The sequence below is a fragment of the Camellia sinensis genome, chromosome 10 (genome assembly GCF_055761805.1).
Source record: "Camellia sinensis isolate YWXY chromosome 10, ASM5576180v1, whole genome shotgun sequence".
In the NCBI taxonomy this organism is placed as follows: domain Eukaryota; kingdom Viridiplantae; phylum Streptophyta; class Magnoliopsida; order Ericales; family Theaceae; genus Camellia; species Camellia sinensis.
The window spans coordinates 13059794-13080006 of NC_138970.1; the positions used below are offsets into that span (position 1 = coordinate 13059794).

General features: G+C 29.3%; 1 protein-coding gene across 1 annotated transcript; it reads left to right on the forward strand.

The window, feature by feature from the left end:
- Window positions 1-14132: 14132 nt before the first annotated feature.
- On the forward strand, window positions 14133-17552 carry LOC114264974 (glucan endo-1,3-beta-glucosidase, acidic). Its single transcript, XM_028205707.2, has 2 exons — window positions 14133-14497; window positions 16431-17552. The coding sequence occupies exons 1-2, from the start codon at window positions 14434-14436 to the stop codon at window positions 17375-17377; spliced, it is 1011 nt and encodes a 336-aa protein (XP_028061508.2). The 5' UTR covers window positions 14133-14433; the 3' UTR covers window positions 17378-17552.
- Window positions 17553-20213: the final 2661 nt, after the last annotated feature.

Below are 20213 nucleotides of genomic sequence, written 5' to 3' on the forward strand. Positions count from 1 at the left end.
TTGAAGAATTGAGAAGGAAGAAGATAGTGTTGGCTATGGAGCTTTGAAGAGTAAATTTTCTAACCCTTATGAAGAAGGCCACCAGCTGGTTATAAAGATCAAAAATGGGGTGTAAAGGTGGGGGAGAAGGAGGGCAAAACTCCCCCACAAAATATCCCCCGGATACAGAAAATATCTGGGGGATATTGCCCCACAACTGGAAAGGGTACAGTGCAAGGAAGCAGGCCGGCCTCATACTTTTGCTGGAGGTGGCCGGCCGGCCACACCCCCTAGCCGGCCGGCTAGGGGTCAAAAGGGTCAAGGTGATTTTCTGGCCGGCCAGCTACTGGGGAGGTACCTCTATGTGTGTACAACACAACCATGTAGTTGAAATTCCAAGAAAGTGGGCCCAAGGGGTTCAACAATGGCTCGGAAAGAGGGGGTCAAAAGGGTCAAGTTGACTTACCGGCCGGCCATGAACTTCTAGGGGCCTCTTATGTGTGTACATCACAGATATGTGGTTCAAAGTTCAAGAAAAAAGGTCCAAGAGGTTCAACATTAGCCCGGAAGAAAGGGGTCAAAAGGGTCAGGTGACCTTAATGGCCGGCCATGAAATTTTAGGGGCCTCTCAGATGTGTAGATCACAGATATGTGGTTGAAAGTTGGCAACACTAGCTCCAAGGTATTCAACATTAGCCCGGAAGTGCGAAAAACGGGCGCCGGGAGGCTCCGGAAGAGAGATAACTGGTTGCTGCAACAATTGCTGGCCTCCCACCCTTCAGTGACCTTCCCTGTGATAAAACAGAGGTACCTGCCAAAAATGAACGAAAACCGGTGTAAAACGAACGTTCCGGGGCCAAAACACGCAGTTCGGGGTCCCGAAAATGGGCTGTTAAGCACCGAAAATGGTATTCGACCTCGAAGTGGGTTTCTTAGCCCCCAGTGTCCCTCAAAAGGGATGAAATAAGATGTATGCCAAAAATCAGAGCAATAGGAGATGGTTAAGCGGTCCCGAACCGAGGCACACGACCTGACGGCTCCGAAAACCGGGAACCGGACTCCGAAATGGGCAAAATGGCCTACGGCCACCAAATGCAGCCTACGGACATTGAGAGATGGTCCACGGGACCTCTCCCTTCCCTCAGGAAAAGAAACAGAGAAAACCGAGTCTGGCTCGCAAACCGAGACAAGGCACAGAAAAGGGTTCGGAAGTCCGGAGGCAGGGCTCACGGCCGCGACTCTGAAACTTCTGAACGAGCATATTATGCAACATCACCTAACGCTCAACTGGTGACGTCTGAGTCTTAAGGTCGGTCAAAAATGGGGTGTCTACAGATGAATTTGTTATACAGAAAAGTCATAAAAAAAATGCTGTGGCAGTGTCATTTTATCAATTACAAATCACAACAGCGAATGTTTTAGTTTGAAATAAAATGATCACAGAAGGCAACATGATTATGATTACCATTAGATGCACATAACTTAGATATATTTAATAAGTAAAATATTTGTGAAAAAATATTTAAAAATTCAATAAATATACAAGAATAGGAAAATGTATTGAATTTTTATATATTTTTTTGTATTTTTTGTATTTGATGATTTTTTTTTAAAAAAAAAATCTATAAATATTATGCTTTGTAATTGTATCTAGATTAGATGCATCTAAGATATAAAAAATAAAATTCTTAAAATATTAAATTTTTTTATTACAAAAAAAACATGAAAAACAAAAAATTTATTTTTTTGAAATGTAAGCTCAATTTTCTGAAACCATATATATTTTCCAACTACAAAATTCTATACAAATTAACAGAACATACAACCATCTTGTCAACCAAATTTTGAATTCTCAGCCGTTATGAATTTAAACTGCTAACCTATGAATATCAAGGAAGGGCCAAGTGTAGATTTAACATTCATGTTATTTATTTATAATTTTTTGGTGTTTAAAAGCTGTAAGGACTGAAAACCACTTCAAAAAACTAAAAAAAAAATTAGAACTGAAACCATAGTTCACCTTGTTATTTATTTATTTTGAAAAGTGTTGCACTTAATTAAATCCCAAATAAAGAATTTAAAGTTTGAAATAATCATACATTTTTTATATATAAAAAAAAGAGAGAGTATATAATCTTAACAAAAAATATGCAATATATAAAAATGTAAAATTATATTAAGATTTGTTAATCAATATCTTTAAAGATCTTGTTAACAAGATAAATAGTGAATGTAGACATTAAAATAGTAGATGCTGTATGAGTTAACACAAAACAAATCTTGACCTACCACCAATCTATTGTTTGTCGGTAGAGGCTGAGGGAGAGAAAATAAATTACACATCCTCAGAGTGCTATCTTTTTCGGTGTTGGGTTATATATATACACGGAGCCAATTGGAAATTTTTAATTAAAGTATGTTATTAATAAACAGATTTATATATATATATATATATAGACAGATTTATATATATATAGATTTATATACATTGCATATATATATATAGACAGATTTCAGACATTCATCTATATATATATATATATACAGAGATCGAGAGAGAGATCGAGAGAGAGAGAGAGAGAGCATACGCAGAGGGAGAGAGAGTCGTCGCCAGAGCACCACTGCTTGTCGCCGGAGCCGTTGCCGCCTCACCACCGCTGTCTTCCTCGTAGCCCGTTTGGGAAATTTGGGGGTGAAGTTAGGGATTTGGGGATGATGATCGAGCGGCAACAGGAAAAAAAGAGGGTTTTTTTTTTTTGACTTTTTGCGACGGTATGATGTAGACCGTCGCAAATATAAGGAAAAACGGCGCCGTTTGAATTAATCTTTTTTTGCGACGGCAAATATCCGTCGCAAATGATATATGCCGTCTAAAAAAAAAGGTGTTTTGCGACGGTTTTATTTACCGTCGCTAATACTTCCGCATTTCCGACCCCTCCGCTTAGTTTCATTACCGACGGGTAAGTGCCGTCGCTAAAGGCTATTATTTGCGACAGGTGAAGTTACCGTCGCAAAAAACCGTTTTTTGCGACGGGGGGCGCGGCGTCGCTAAAAACCCCGTGTTTTTTGCTATGTTTTCCTGTAGTGAATGAAGCATAGTGAAATTCTTAAAATTCTCAAAATTTATTCTAATCAATGGAAGAACAATCAATTCCACATCATTAATAAAATTTGGGCAAATTACAAACACCCTCCTCGAGATTTGACTAAAATACGAATTTTCCTTAAGGTTTGAGAAATTACATCCCGTCTCTAAAGTTTATATTTGCATAATAAATTGCCCCCTGAAGTTTATATTTGATTAACAAATTGTCCCCTCATTTGTTATGTAAATATAAACCTTATAAGGCAATTTATAATTTTTTAAACCTCAGAAAAGAATCTATATTTTAATCAAACCTCGAAGGGGTGTTGGTAATTTGCCCCTTCATTAAAATCCCCTACACAAAATGAAACTTGCCATTTTCTTTCAACTTCTCCCACACTTCTTTCCTTTCAACCATTTCATTAGGAGCATTCAAATTTACAATTAACACAATTTAAATTCAATTTAGAAGTACTTCTCAAGATGGTATAATGCTTGCTAATGACACTGTTTCCCAAGATGAATATGCCTTCATAGGGTGGGAGGTTAGGGGTTTTTTTAATTTTATTTTTATTTTTTAATTTTTTTATAAAAAAAACGTATAAAAAATAAATAGAATGAATTGATTTTTTTGATTTTTGGCTAAAACCTCTTCTTCCTTAAACAAGGCCTAATTTAGCACGAGACCCGACTTAGCCAATGTGAACCGAGCAAGACACGTGACACAACAAAAGAGGCCTACATGTAAAACAGTGATCAAAGTCCTAGTCAAGTTTGGATCATGATGGAAGGGATTTTGTCTCCTATGAACGTGATGCCAACCTAACAGCTTAGGAAGGTTATCCAAAAGGGAAAACCAATTCCAACTTGAAAATGGACTTCTTGCAAGATAAATCTTCAAAGTTTTGAATCCTAATTTTTATTGGGTAGACTTAACCCAAACAACTCAAGTTCAATCTAATTTTTTTAAAGAATTTGACTACATATATTTTGAATTCGGTAATGGGCTTGACTAGAAATCTAGAATTTTGAATTAAATTCACATTACCTAGATAGAGACACCGAATAGCCCAAGTGATATATATCAATCAATAAAATATTAAATATGCATACAAAACTATTAGCTATTAAATAATGTTAAAACTATACGGATACTTATATCAATATATTATTTACACAAACACAAAACCTTATCATTTTCTTTCCTCACTTGTGACAAAGGCTACTGCAGTGGCACATTAGTGCCCTAATTCTCATCTCCCTCCTTTTGATTTATCTTTTATCATAGAAATTATTTGTTTTAGTTATATTAATAAGTTTGCCAAAACAAAGTTAAAGGGTATAAATTTAACAAATTAATCTGCTTGGGGAAAAAACTCAAATTTATGAGTAATTCAGATAATTAAAATTATTATTTTTTAAATTTGTGGGTACTATTCCATGTCTCTACAGCCAACTTGTATTTCCTTCCCAAATAGACCTTACAATAATAGAGCTTTGATTTTTGTGGGACTCTATTTTTTTTGTATTTTGCAGACTTATTTGACGATCTAATTTCACTCCCAAAAACATACTCTCAACTTTGCCGCATATTCCCATCATATTCAGTTCCGCAAGTCACTGCATGACTTGTGGTTTTTTGTTTTTAATGACCAAGAACTAACGGTGAATCTTAAGCCTGTGAATTGGACAAACATTGAAGGCGTCAGACTCTCAGAATTCCTTATTAGGAACCCTGGTGGCTAAACATCCCGTGCTACTCCTTGGGATTACCTAGTCATATTGACCCGCTCAAGATTATTTTACTTATTACTAATTGATTTTAGATTATATGTCTTTAGGGGTTGTTTGGAATGTCCTAAATAAGTACATTTTTTGATTTTTTAGACTAAAAAGTTGAGGAAAAAAATATGATTGTTTGGGTTAACTTTTTAAATTTTTTTGGAAAAATGTGTATTAAAAAATTGTATAAATTAGTGTGTAGGGGAAAATTAGGATTGAGTGTTGTGCAGCTATACTTTTTTACTTTTAGTAAATAGTGATAACTTTTTAACTTTTTGAGTATCTTTTTGACTTTTTAACTTTTTTTTTAACTTGCCAAACTTGGCAATTGACGCCAGAGTCAGGTCTTGAATATGTCTTTAATAAATCCAATATGACGTCAGAGTCAGGTCTTGAATAGCTAGTGGATCAAGTCTTTGCCAAAGTCCATTTTTCTCATCTCTCATTTTTCTTCTCACCAAAGTTCGGTTTAACTTAATATTTGATTATTTTATTGTTAGTTTAAGATTTGAAAAAATTGATTGAATCTGGATTCAAATTTGATCAGCCCCATTATTATAGTGCACCCAATAAATGTGTTTAGTTGTATGGTTTGAAAACCAAGCACAACAGACAAAGTGATGGCATCGACACACAACTAGATAAATTCACTATGCATACACATTTAATTATATATCAATAGATATAGTGGTAGGGTTATGATTTTAATTGAGTGAGATAATTTGTTAGATTTAGTGGGTTTGGAACATAAAATTTAATTTGGTGAAACAAAATCAATCATTAATATTTTAAAACTATTTCAATATCACTACATATTACTCCAATAAAATCATCTTAATATTTTAAAGTGTAGAACTCTTAAATAATATGAAATGAAAAGAAAGATATCAATTAAATACACATAATAAAAAGAAATATTTTCTTAATTTGTTAGAAGAATGAAAAAAATATAAATGGTATATATATATATATATATATATATAATTTTAGAAGAAATGTATTATTTTCAAACTTTAACTTAAAATGTAAGAGGAGACCTATGCTATTTCTGGTCCCTTTAATAACTTCACCCTTATTTAAGTTTCTTTTGGGAAAGTGGTTAAAAATATTTTTTTGAGTTTTAATCTTTTTTGAGTTATATTATCTATCTACTCTTTTTTATGGTTTTTTAAAAAACTAAAAACTATTAAAAAATTAATTTTTAATCTATTTTTCAAAATAATCCAGAGCGGTTTGACGTGGGTGCCGCGACAACAAAACTCCACCGTTTTGGTGGGTTCATTTCAATGTTTTAAAAATCGAACTGGTGAGCGAACCGGAAAAGGAATCGGATAGACGGGTCACCGGGTTGAACCAGAATCGAACCGTGACGTAATAAATATATTAAAATTATATTTAAATAAAAATATATGTAATAAAATTATAAATTATAAATATTAAATTATCTTAAATATTTGTCCTAATATTTTTTTACTGAAAAATATAATAATATATTTTAAAATATTATTAATTTCAATTTTGGAAGATGAAATCAAATATTTAATATTCCCCCCATATGATTTTAATTCAAATAATTTGATTGAAAGGAGAGCAAAAATTTTGGAGGGATATCAAAATTTCAATATTTCCTTCAATACATTCGATTGAATCCCACATGGATTTCTTGAGTCTTTTTGAAAGAATTTTTTTCTTATAAATAGGTGAATACTTTCACAATAATTTCATTAAGCTCTTAATGGGATTCCTCACAAGAGAAGACCCTTGAAAAAGAGTTTCAAATTAAAATTTTCTTATATTCTTATATTATATATATATATATATATATATAAGAAAGAAAGAAAGAAAATAAAAAAAAGGAAAGAAAAACTAAAAAAAAAAAAATTCTTTTTCCGTTTCTCACTAAATATCCCGGTTTTGAGTTTTGGCCGGTTCAGAGGGTATGTCCGTACCAGAATCTCGACCAGCCGATGGTTCAACTGGTCGAATCGGTCGGTCCGATCCGATTTTCAAAACCTTGGTTCATTTTAGAGGTGTTTGCGGTTTAGTCGCGGTTAGAAAATCTCTAATTCATCATCTGTCTATTGGATGGGCAAATTGAAAAAAATCAATCCATATCCGTCTGTCGAATTGACCGATGCAGATTGAGCAGATTGGCGAATGGATGCGAATCGGTTTAGCGGTTTAAACTTTTACAAATTTTGAATATAACCCAACAACTTGTCAATATTTTTTTTTTTAGATAACAATCCGACTCAACATAACCAAAAGATTATCAAGTAAATTGTCAAATATCAATAATAAATACATATAAGAAACCATGCAGTATCAAAACTATTTAATTACTTTTTTTTTTATTAAAAAACTATTTAATTTGATTTTTTTTTATAATGACAAAATTAAGCATTATATTTTCTACACAAAAATACCAAATATCAATCCTTGCCATTTGATAAAAGGATTTCTAAATTAAAAACAAATTGAAAGCACAACAGAATATCTAAATTCTTTTTCAATTGAAAACACAAATAGAATATCTAAACAAATTGAAAATATAAAGTCTTACAAATTATTATGGGTGCTGGCAGTTTGACGGTTTAGTTGCGGCCGAAATAACCTCAAATCTGCCATCTGTTCAAAACTAAGCGGATTGAAAAAATCAATCCGTAACCGTCTGCTTATCATTATGCATCCGTCCAAAATGCGACAGATCAATTTGATTCAATCGATTTAAGCGGATCAAAATATTTGCCTCTCACCCTAATTGATTTATATATAAAAAATAAAAAAAATAAAAAAATAAAAATAAATCTGATGGTACGTGTTGCGTTCCAGCTATCAGCAATGTTTTGTTGTCTAGTCCAAACAACGTTCCGGTTTCGACAACTCCTTTTAATGATTTTGAAATTAAGGCTAAGTTTGGCTAAAAAAAAAAATGCACTTATTTCATCTTTTTATCTTTTTTGAGTCACATTAATTAATATTTTTTCTTTATTTTTTTTATACATAATATAAAAAAAAGTTAAAAAATATACTTATTTAGTCTTCTCAAACTTGACCTAAAAGTTTGGATGGAGGTTTTTTCCTTTTTTATTTAATTTGGTTCCTATAGTTATACATATATTAGGGGTGTAAGCTTACCTGACAGGCAGGGCGGAGCCAACTAATCAAAATTTTATAATAATGTGAAATAATTCAAATACAATAGTAATATAAGTATGTAATTTTAGCATAAAAAATTATAAATCAAAATTCTTAATTTTAGAAAATAAAAGCAAATCATTTATAGCACAAATTATTATAAAATTTCTATAATTTTTATTTGATAGAAAAATATTAGAGAGATAGTATTATTTATAAAAATATTTTTTGAATAGAAATTATTAGATAATCTCAGAATATTATGTGGTGTTAATGACGTGGTATTTTGGATATAAAAAATCGCAACTCACACTAAGTGATTCACCTATTATCTTCTAATTACCTAACAATAATGAGTTAGTATGTTCCATTCATAAAATTTGACATTATATTATTAATTTAGATCACCACATAAATAACACCACATGACGCTTAAGAGTATTAAATAAACTACATATTATGTGTGAACAAAAATAAAAAATAAAAAATAAAAACTGAGGGGGGCATGTGACCCCTCTAGTCCTGCTGTGGCTCCGCCACTGCTAATAGGTGTGCTTAAAATATAATTTTTAATTTTAAATTGATAACATATTTTTTTATGTTATTTAAGTGATGAAAGTGTTTTTTCTTCAAGTTAAGCGAATGGTCGTAGGTTTCAATCTTGTTGTGCCCCTTTTTTAACTACTATTTTTATTTTTTTTCTTTTTGGGTTGAGAAATTGACATTTAGCACCATAAGAGAAGGTTACTTGACAAAAAGGAGGGAATGAAGTTTATGGACACCAAGTCATGAGGTTATTTAAGTGATGAAAGTGTTTTTAAGTATGCTAACTGAATGATTTTAGATTCAAGTCTTCTGACTCTCTTTTAATTACTATTTTTTATTTTTTGGTTGAAAAATTGACACTTGGTGCAAGAAGAGAAGGCTATCTGGCAAAAAAAGAGAAAAAAATTCATAGACACCAACTGAGGTGTTCATTTTTAATAATAGTATAAATAGATAGATAGATACTAACAGCTGACCCGTGCAATGCACGTGTTATTTTTTTTTCCATAAAATATTTGATAATCAATGTGTGTTATAAAAGAATAATTTCAATTTTAATATTGACGCTATAGTTTTATAAAATTGTTACTTAAATATTTATATATATTAATTTTAGTTAAATTATTTGTACTTTTTGATAATTTTAGTTCTATCGTATTATAAAAGTGTAATTATTATATAATAATTTTGTATGATATATATTAAATAATAAAATAAATACTCATTTTGACATTAAAAATAATAGTTAAATCAAAAAAAGAATTAGTAACATAAAATTAAAAGCAATTCTAGTTATTTAATTTTCTTTTATATTCATTTGAGAAATAAAAATATGTAAAAATAGAAATTATATTTAATTTATTTAAAAAATTAAATATAAATATGTCATAATTGGATTATCATGTAATGATTTTATATGATATATATATATATATATATATTAAATTATAAGAATGTAAAATAAATACTCTTAATTAAATTAAAATATCAACTATATAAAAAAAAATTCAACAACGACTAATCAAGAAAAAAAATCACATAACAACATTTTAACCCAAAAAGAAAAAATAATAAAAACATCCAAACAATAGATACATCTGAGTGTGTAAAGTAATTAATTATCTATAATATGATATCAAAATATAAAGGGCAAATTACATATACACCCCTCGAGGTTTGGTTAAATTACAGATACCCCCCTGAGGTTTCGAAAATTACATCCCGCCCCCTGAGGTTTGTATTTTCATAACAATTTGCCCCCTGAGGTTTATATTTCATAACAAATTACCCCCTAATTTCTTATGCAAATATAGCATTCAGGGGGGAATTCGTAATTTCTCAAACCTCAGGGGGGTATTTGTAATTTAGCCAAACCTCGAGGGGTGTATATGTAATTTGCCCAATATATATAAAATAGCTTACTGTTTAACAATTGAAAAAGTAACGCAAGCAATAAATCTAAAGTTTAGAGATTCCTTAGGATTATCATTATTGTGCATGTTTTTTCTCCTATAACTTATGATTATATAAAATAATGTGGGAAATAAAATATAATTTCATATGTAGAATTACTATAAAATTTAAATGACAAATCCATAATATAGAATAATATAAAATTGGTATTGGGTATAGAATAATGTACATAAAAATAAGAAAAATAAAAAAGAGACAGTTTAACATTAAAAAAAAAATCCTAATATTCTCGAAAGAATTAAGAAGAAAAACGTGAAATGCAAAATTGGTATTGGGTTTGTGGATTATCTCAATTTATAATGAAAAATATATGGAAAAAAATATTTGTCAAACAGAATATATATATAAAATAGATAAAGTTAGTATAATTTAAATTATGTCTAGGTTTGTGTAGAACTCTATATGTAATTAAGAAAATTGTGAATTACACTAACGGTTCCTATAGTTAGAGGTCTGTGTCACTTTGGTCCCTGACTTTTCAATTGTGACACATTTGACCTTGAATTTTGAATCTTATTCCAAATAAGGACAATTGAAGATACCATTGCTTAATTTCAAGGGCAAAATGGTCAATTTGATAAAATATAAATTAATTTGACAAAAATAAATGTCAAAAAAAATATTTTTGAATTTTTAAAAATTATTTCTACACACTAAAGATAAAATTATGTAAATTGATATATCTTTTAGACATTTATTTATTTATTTTACTAAATTAATTTTTATTATGTGTTTGGATGATGATCATGTAATGAGTGATTATTTTTATTTTCATTTAATTTGTTTCTATTTTTCCAAAAGTTAAATATGGCGACAAATTTGATATTATTATTAAACCAATTCATTAAATCAAAAAATCTAAAACTAAAAACATTCTATATATTAAATATATCGATAACATATTAAAATTCTAACAATCACCCATTACATAATCATCATCCAAATACATAATAAAAATTAATTTGGTAAAATAAATAAATAAATAAATGTCTAAAATATTTATCAATTTTACATGATTTTATCTTTTGTGGGTAGAAATACTTTTTAAAAATTAAAACATATTTTTTTGATATTTATTTTTATCAAATTAGTTTATATTTTATCAAATTGATGATTTTACCCTTGAAATTAAGCAATAATATTTTCAATTGTCTTTATTTAGAACAAGATTTAAAATTCAGGATCCAATGTGTTGCAATTGAAAAGTCAGAGACGAAAGTAACACAAGTCTCAAATTATAAAAATTGTTAGTATAATTCGCCTTTAAGAAAATATATGCTATCATAACTTTTTTAGAAAAAAAGTAAATCCTTATAATATGTCACTTAAGCATACGAAAAATATTACTTTTAATATATATGTATATATATATGATATATTTTGTAGTTACATGTTGAATTTATTTTTTATTATATGATTGTTACAAATTGTATAATTGTAGTTCCATTTATTTTAAGTTCTTATGTTTGGCACTGATTTGCTTTTAATTTTTTAAATTTTATTTTATAGAGAAGTGGGTTTGAGGTAAACAAAAATATTATAAAACATAATTTCTATATAATTTCTATTTTTTTTTTTAATTTTAACTAATCAAACTCATTCAATTTCTTTAATAGATGTGAAATCCATTCATTTTTTTTTTGATGGAAATAACAAAACAGTGGTTCCAGAAAAAAAATACAAAATTATAAAAAAATATAATATTTTAATTATTACAATTTGTAAACCTTATTATTGATTTATAATATTTTTTTACTATTACACTGTGGTGTTATTTTCTTTTTTTATTTTTCATTTAAAACTAATCAAACTTATTCACAATAGCAAGCAGCGTGGGACAGGAATTTTTTTTTTGAAACGTTGTAGTTTGGATTAAACAACAAAACACTTTAACACTAGGCTGCAACACGTGCTTGCTTCATCAGTTTATTTATTTATGGGTAAATTACACTGACACCCGTTGAGGTTTTATTTATTACAGTTCTTCTTTATTTTTTAAAAATTATATCTCTTCCTGAGATTTAAAGTTTTATTACAGATTCTCTCTCAACAATTTAATTTTTTTAAATATCAATTTTTCCCTCACTAGGTAAATTACATTGACACCCCTCACATTTTAGAAATTATAATCCCCTCTCTAAGGTTTAAAATAGCATTACTAATTGCTCTCTCAGTTAGTATTAGTTGAAAAAAAATTCATTGAAAAAAAAATTAATTGGGAAAAAAAATAAATTGAAAAAAATTTTTGTTAGTAAAATTTTTAAATTTCTGTTTAAAAACCAACATAAACTCATTTTTTGAATTTTTATTTTTCCTTAAATTTACAAACTGAGACAACCATTTATAAACCAAAAAAATTATCAAACAAGTTTTTATGACAATTTTTAAATTTTTGTAAATATAATTACCAAACAGGTTTCAGATGGTAAAAATGTCGTAAAATTAACAAATAATTAAATAAGTAACCAACGTAAGAAATGACTTATCAAAAGGTTCTTAGGCTATGTATGGTTTGATTTTTAGAAATTTTTTTTAAAGATTAAAAATTAATCTAGTTAAGAAATAAAAAATAAAAAATAATTATCATTTTTATATAATTTTTATCTTTCGAGTGGTTGAAAATAATTTTGTATAAATTAAATTGAAACAGCCATACGTATGTATATAACCTGCCCAAAAGTTAAAATGATAATTTTTTTTATTTTTTATTTCTTAACCAAATTAATTTTTAATTTTTAATTTTTTTTTAAAAATCAAATCATACATAGCCTAAGAATCTTTTGATAAGTCATTTCTTACATTGGTAGCTGATTTAATTATTTGTTAATTTTACGACATTTTTACCATTTGAGACCTATTTGGTAACTATTTCGTTTTCAGTTTTTAATTTATATTTACAAAAATTTTAAAAAATGTCATAAAAATTTATTTGATAATTTTTTTAGTTTATAAATTGATTGTCTCAGTTTGTAAATTTGAGAAAAAACGTAAATTCAAAAATGAGTTTACGTTAATTTTTAATCAAAAATTTAAAAATTTTACTAACAATTTTTTTTCCAAATAATTTTTTTTTTCAATGAATTTTTTTTCCAACTAATACTAACCGAGGGGGCAATTGGTAATGTTACTTTAAACCTTAAGGATGAGATTATAATTTCTAAAATGTGAGGGATGTCAATGTAATTACCCAATGAGGGCAAAATTGATATTTAAAAAAATTAAATTACTGAGGGAGAATCTGTAATTAAACTTTAAATCTCAATGAGAGATGTAATTTATAAAAAACAAAGAGGAGAACTATAATAAATATAAATGTCAGGGGTGTCAGTGTAATTTACCTTTATTTATTATATATATAAATCAACCCACCAAAACGGTGGGCTTTTGCTGTCACATCAGGGTGCACCCACCCCAAATCCATCGGTAGAGGCGGCTACTAGAGTTGGTTTATGAAGTCATTGCTTCCATCGGGACTTTACTAAAAATAGGATAAATTATCAACTCTGTCATTTATTTAAATTATAAATTATTTTTATGACTTTAAAAATTATATTATGTGATAATTTTAAAATCTTAATTGAGCTCTAATAATATGGTAGAGAATAAAAAAAAGTGAAAAATAAAAATTAAGTTCAAAATATCACATCATTGTGGAGTCTACTCCTATTAGAGCTCTCAATCATTTTTGTTAAGGTTTTTAATTTTATTACAAATAAGTCTTTTTTAATAGATCATTAAGTTAATTAACAATTTTTAATAATATTAAAATTTTATTTCAATTAATAATTCAGATAATTTTATTATTATATAGGTGAATAGTTAAAAATTTCACTTTTTTAATTAATTCTGTTAAATAAAAAATTCTGACAGAACGGTATTTATAATTTTTCAAACCAAATGGGGCAATTCGTATTTTAAGTAAATCTGAAATGATGTATTTGTAATTTACCCTTAAAATAAGTTTACAAAAAAATTAATATTAAAAAAAATTAATTTGTTTGTTTGGTATATATTTACTGACTTTTTGAATAGCTTTTTTGTTATTGAAGGTAATTTTTTTAGAAAAAATGAGTTTGCTAAATGACTTATTTATTTTGTAAAATGAATTTTTTTACTCTTTGGCGAAGCAAATTTCAAAAAAAAAAAAAAAAAAAAAAGACTTTTCAAAAACTTGGTACAACTCCAGAAGAGGACATTAGATGATGTTGCATTTGGTGTATTTTTGTGGAATTTTCTTGCTAGATATTTCCATGGAATTGATTGACTTGGAAATAGTGCGGTGGGGACTTTGATCACATGAGACCCCAAGATCAAAGGCTCTTCCTCTCTATAAAATGAACCAAGTTCGTAGTGTTTTGCAACACATTTGCATATTGCCTTAGCTTCGTCTCTTTATCTTCTTCACTTATAAGTTACATTTTTCTAGTAAAATGTCTTTCATGATTGCTACAATGCTTCTCCTTGGGGTATTAATGGCTACCCTAGACCTAACAGGTTTCACTCTCCATACACCTCTCTTTATCTTTCGCTTTCTTTAATAGATTGTTCTCATGTATCGCAATATAGGATAAATTTTTTTATATTACGGTAGTGGAAGTCCTCGTTTGGAAAAAAATTAAAATAGTCTGATTTTTTGATTTTTTAATTATTTGAGTCTAATTTTTTTAGTCTCGTTTAGTTTTTATTTTTAATTTTTTTTGATTTTTGTGAAAAAAAGTGTAATAATTGTGGTTTAAATGTAACATTTTATCTTATTAACTTATGTAACCAATTTTGTCTTTCTATGCTTTTTGAGCTAAAAAATTAAAGCCAAACATAGCTTATGGTGTCATGATTACACTAAATATTTGTTTTGGATTCATTTGGAAAGTGAGTTAGTTTTTTAATTTTTTGACTTTTTTAACTATGTTAGCCTGGGATTAAAAAGTTTCATTTGAAAAAGGCTTTTGGTGCTTTGGACTTTTTTATGAGAGAAATGATGTAATAATTATGAGTTGAATGTAATATTTTGTCATATTAAGTTAAAAAGTCTATTTTATTTTTTGTGATTAAAATAGTAAAAAAAATCTCAAACTTTTTTTTTTTTTTTTGATAACTGAGTGTCCGGGCCAGCTTTCGCGCACCTCGACTAATCTCAGGGCCCTGAAGTTAACGACCGGGCAAACCTCCAGTGGCCCCAAGGTGTGACTCGAACTCGAGACCTGTGGATTTTATCCTCCAAGCTTTACCGCTCGGCCACTTGCCTTGGGGTTAAAAAAAAAAAAAAAAAAAAAAATCTCAAACTTGACTTTCCAAACGAAGCCATTTTGTAAGGTTTTTAAATAAAAAATAAAAAATTTGAGTGACATACGGAGAAGAGTCGATAACAATAATAATTATTAGATATGGTTGATTTTTTTTTCTTTTTAAATTTTATTTACCTTATTTGATTTCAAAACAATGAGCCTACTTTTTTTTTTTATCAAAAATTTTAATATTTAAAGATTTTTTTTTTTTATTTTTAGATGCATCTAACCTAAATATACTTAAAAAATATAATATTTATGAAAAAAATATTTAAAAAGGTCATCAAATACCCAAAAAAATAAAATAAAAAATAATATATTTTCGTATTCTTATGCATTTATTGATTTTTTAGCATATTTTTTCATAAATATTTTACTTTTTAAGTGTTTCTAAATTATATGCATTTAGAAAGTAAAAAAATTTATCTAAAATATTAAAAAATCACTAAAAACAAAAAATAAACTACTTAATTTTTAGAAAATCAATCAAAACTAATTATTATTATTATTTTTTGTATTGGGGAGGATTTAGTTTGAGGGAGAGGGACTCTTATATCACATCAACCTTTTTAAGGACTGTTTGATTATTTTGCCAATACAAGATTATATAGACTACTTCAATATGGGTCGTGTGAAACTAGATATGTTCCACCCAATACCCACACCTGCAAAATCAATATGTCATGATCATTTCACTTGTCTATTTGTAATATGAAAATTCTGAAGAAAATATAACCAATGAGAAAGAGAGGGGGTCAAAGGGATGAGGGAAAAGGGGCATGAAACATTTTTTTATTTCTTAACAGGAATGCAAATTATTTGGTTAGTTTTTTTACATTGGTAACCATATGATTTTTCAAAATGCCAACTTCCATATATTCAAAGATTCAGAACACAATTATGAGAAATGTTAGGGATCATGAAAAAATTTTCATAAAAATAATCATGAAAGATTTGTGACCCTTAGATTACCTTGATTAGTGTGTGGTGTTTTATTCTAAGTGTAATCTAAAGGTCACAAATCTTTCATGATTATTTTCATGAAAGACTTTTCATGATACCTAGCATTACTGCACAATTATAGTACAAAACAAACCTAATGTATGACTATTACTATTTTGTTAATTAATATAATGTTGCAGGTGCCCAAACAGGGGTTTGCTATGGAATGAACGGCGGCGGATTACCATCTCAACAAGATGTTGTAGCTCTTTACAACCAAAAAGGCATCCGAAGAATGCGACTCTATGACCCAAACCAAGCTGCTCTCCAAGCCCTTAGAGGCTCCAACATCGAGCTCATGCTCGGTGTTCCAAACACTGATCTCCGGAGACTAGCTTCTAACCAAGCCGAAGCAAATACATGGGTCCAAAACAATGTCAAAAACTATGGTAATGTCAAATTCAGGTACATCGCGGTTGGGAATGAAGTCGATCCATCAAATCCCAACACAGCGCCATTTCTTCTCCCCGCCATGCGAAACGTGCGTACCGCTATTGTTGCAGCTGGCCTTGGGAACCAAATCAAAGTTTCCACTGCCATCCTCACTGGATTACTTGGAAATTCCTTTCCTCCATCAAAAGGCTCTTTTAAGCCTGAAATTCGATCGTTTCTTGACCCAATCATTGGTTTCTTGAAGAACAATGGTGCCCCATTGCTCCTTAACTTGTACCCGTATTTCAGTTATGCAGGCAACACCAAAGACATTCGTCTTGATTACGCTCTATTCACAGCTCCCTCGGTTGTGGTGACGGATGGCTCACTTGGGTACAGAAATCTGTTTGATGCTATGTTGGATGCTGTTTACTCGGCGCTTGAGAATGCGGGTGGTGGCTCTTTGGAGATTGTTGTGTCTGAGAGTGGATGGCCTACAGCTGGTGGAACTGCTACATCAATTGGTAATGCAAGGACCTACAATAACAATTTGATTCAGCATGTGAAAGGAGGGACCCCAAAAAAGCCGGGAAGGCCCATTGAAACATACATTTTTGCTATGTTTAATGAGGATCAAAAGAATCCGGAACTTGAGAAACACTGGGGACTCTTTCTACCAAACAAACAGCCTAAATACCCAATCAACTTCAATTAAGAACACCAAGTGAAGTTTATAAAGGAAATAAGGGCACTGAACGTCAATATTTATCACTATCTTAAATAAGGTTTGCTTGTAATTCCTTCCACTAGCAAAACATTATGTTTGTATCGAGAAGAATGCCCTTATGAAGGCCAACAATCTTAATAAAACTGTTTTTTTCGTAGAATCATATGTAGTTCATGAGACAAGTGGATCAATAAATTAAGTTCTTTCTCTTTAGTAAATGAAGCATAGTGAAATTTCACTTTTGTGGGGGATTCATGAATTTTCTCTAAGGAACCTAGTTTTGGAAAAATAATATTTATCACCAGATTAATTTTTGTCATATTTTTCACCTTCTAGATGAATTCGCATGACAAATGCTACGTATACATATAAAACCCAACACATCTAAAAAACAAGGGAACCCACAATGTTAATTTTCCAATGCAATCACAACATTCTATATATACTTGGAGATAATAAATAAATAAAAAAAATAAAGTTTCATAATAATAATAATAATAATAATAATAATAATTAAAATGGGTTTTATTAATGTATATTTTGGATGAACTCTTCTCTTACAAACCTAATTTTTAAATGAATATGGGTTTTAAATAATTATATATTAGACCTTTATGTTGCGTGTGTAAGCTATTGTTTCTCCTTGACAAATTAAGGGGCTATTTTATTGTATTTGGTGTAATTTATTTGAATTGTTTATAACTTTTTTATTTTAAGAGTGTGTTAAACTGTTTGAAATAATTTCTACTTATAACTTATCAGTTGTGATGGAGAGCTCTAAAGGAGCTGATTCGACGGCAGTTCTAATGAGCTTTCATGGAGTAAAAATAAATAAATAAATAAATAATAAGGAACATACATCACATCAACAGTGGGTGGGACCTACTGCCAGCTCATTAGAATTGGTTTTAGAGCTCAAGAATTAAAGTTCTAAAACATTTTTTTATAACTTGTAAAGTAAAAAGAATTTAAATACACAAATTTGTAAAAATTGAATAATTTTTTTTTCAATTTTCATTTTTAATTTATAATAAATTACACCAAACACAACTAACGCAGTGTTGTGTTTATAAGCTTTTCGAATTCCCTAAACAGTTGTAATGATTGTAATGAAGTTGGTGGTGCTTGTGGAATTTTATTGTTAGCTTAATTTTTCATGTACTTCTTGACTTTGTAAATGATGTGGTTGGAAACTTTCATCATTTAGAGACCTCAAGATCAAGATTCTCCTTCTGTAAAAGGCACAAGTTTTCAATGCTTTTACAACACGTTTAGAGATATAAACAAATTATATTTTTCTAGTGAAATACCTTCCATGATTGCTACAGTGCCATTTCTTGGGATATTAGTCTCTCTCTTTATGTTGTTTATTAAATACTGTTATTTATTGTTATTGTTTTGATATATCAAAAGTTGTAGTTTGAGAGAGGAAGTTTTTGCTTGTTACAAAGCTTAAATTTCTATTTATTTTCTTTTTCATCTTACAATTCCAATAGAGTGTTAACCTTTTAATGAGGGGCAAATGTTATGACTAGTTAATTTTTTGCCAAAGCTAAATACTCAATCAACTTCAATTAAAGAAGAAAAAATAGCAAATGAAGTTTATATATATCAAATATATATAGTACTTCTTAAATAAGGGATTTCTTGTAATTCTTTCACAAAAGGGGAGAAATTTTTGTATACGGGTATCAAGTTAGCGGGAAATTATTCAATATTTCTGGAACACCACGTGTCTATACTCTAAATCAATCATCAATTAGTTAGTCCCATGTTGTCCCCCCATCTCCAACATAAATCGCGGGCCCTTGTGTCTCTCCACCAATCAAAACATTATAGAGCACCACATATCCATAATCCGAGAATACTGAATAATCACCCCAAGTTAGCATACTTATTTGGTACCTTTCACCAAATTTCAACCCTAACACCTGCCCCTCATGTTAACTGAAGCTTGAGATTGGTCACGTCTACATCAAGTCATAAAATAATGAAGATTTAACTGTCGTTTCTATTCTCTCCCCCCCTCTCTCTCTCTCTCTCTCTCTCTCTCTCTTCTCGCACAAACCCAACAACATTTTCTTTTTCTTTTCACCAAAAAGTTACATTTTCTCTATCTACTTTCTTCCTTTCAATATCTGTCTACAAAATAAAATTTGAGTTCTAGTGCGATTATAAATTCAAATCACTCACCATTATGCATTTTTAATTCCTTTAATATGTATTTATTAGTTAAATCATCCCTTCATGAGTGAAGAAGATCGCTGCAACTACAACAATGAACTCATCCAATATTTCAGACAATCATTGACAACCTACACTCGATGACGGCAACGGTGATGAGGTTAACATTCAACTTAGGAAGGGATTTAAAAAAAATAAAATAAAAGGTGTATGAAATGAAGTAAAATATAAATATATTTTATTTATATTTTATCTTTCTTTTCTAGTTTTGTTTTCAAATTCTTTTTCAAGTCTCTCAACCAAACATGAGTTCTTTCTTTCTCCTATTTATTACAAAAACTTTTCTATTGAACTGGCATTAAACCATGTTCTTCACAAAGGGCCAAGGGGTAATCTTTTGCAATCAATATAGTATCGGGCCTTAATCCAAACAATTCTTAGACTCTTCAATAATTCTAGTTCAAATTAATGTTGACCAACAACTACCATTTTAAAAGAACTTGGGCAAAAATAATGCCGGATGATTTCTGAATTTAAATTTTCTTTTCACTGAGAGACCTGAGCGAGGAAGAAGGAAGAGTGACAATAAGTGGAATTTCCAGTTCAAAAAAAAAAAAAAGAATAAGTGGACTCTTTTTTT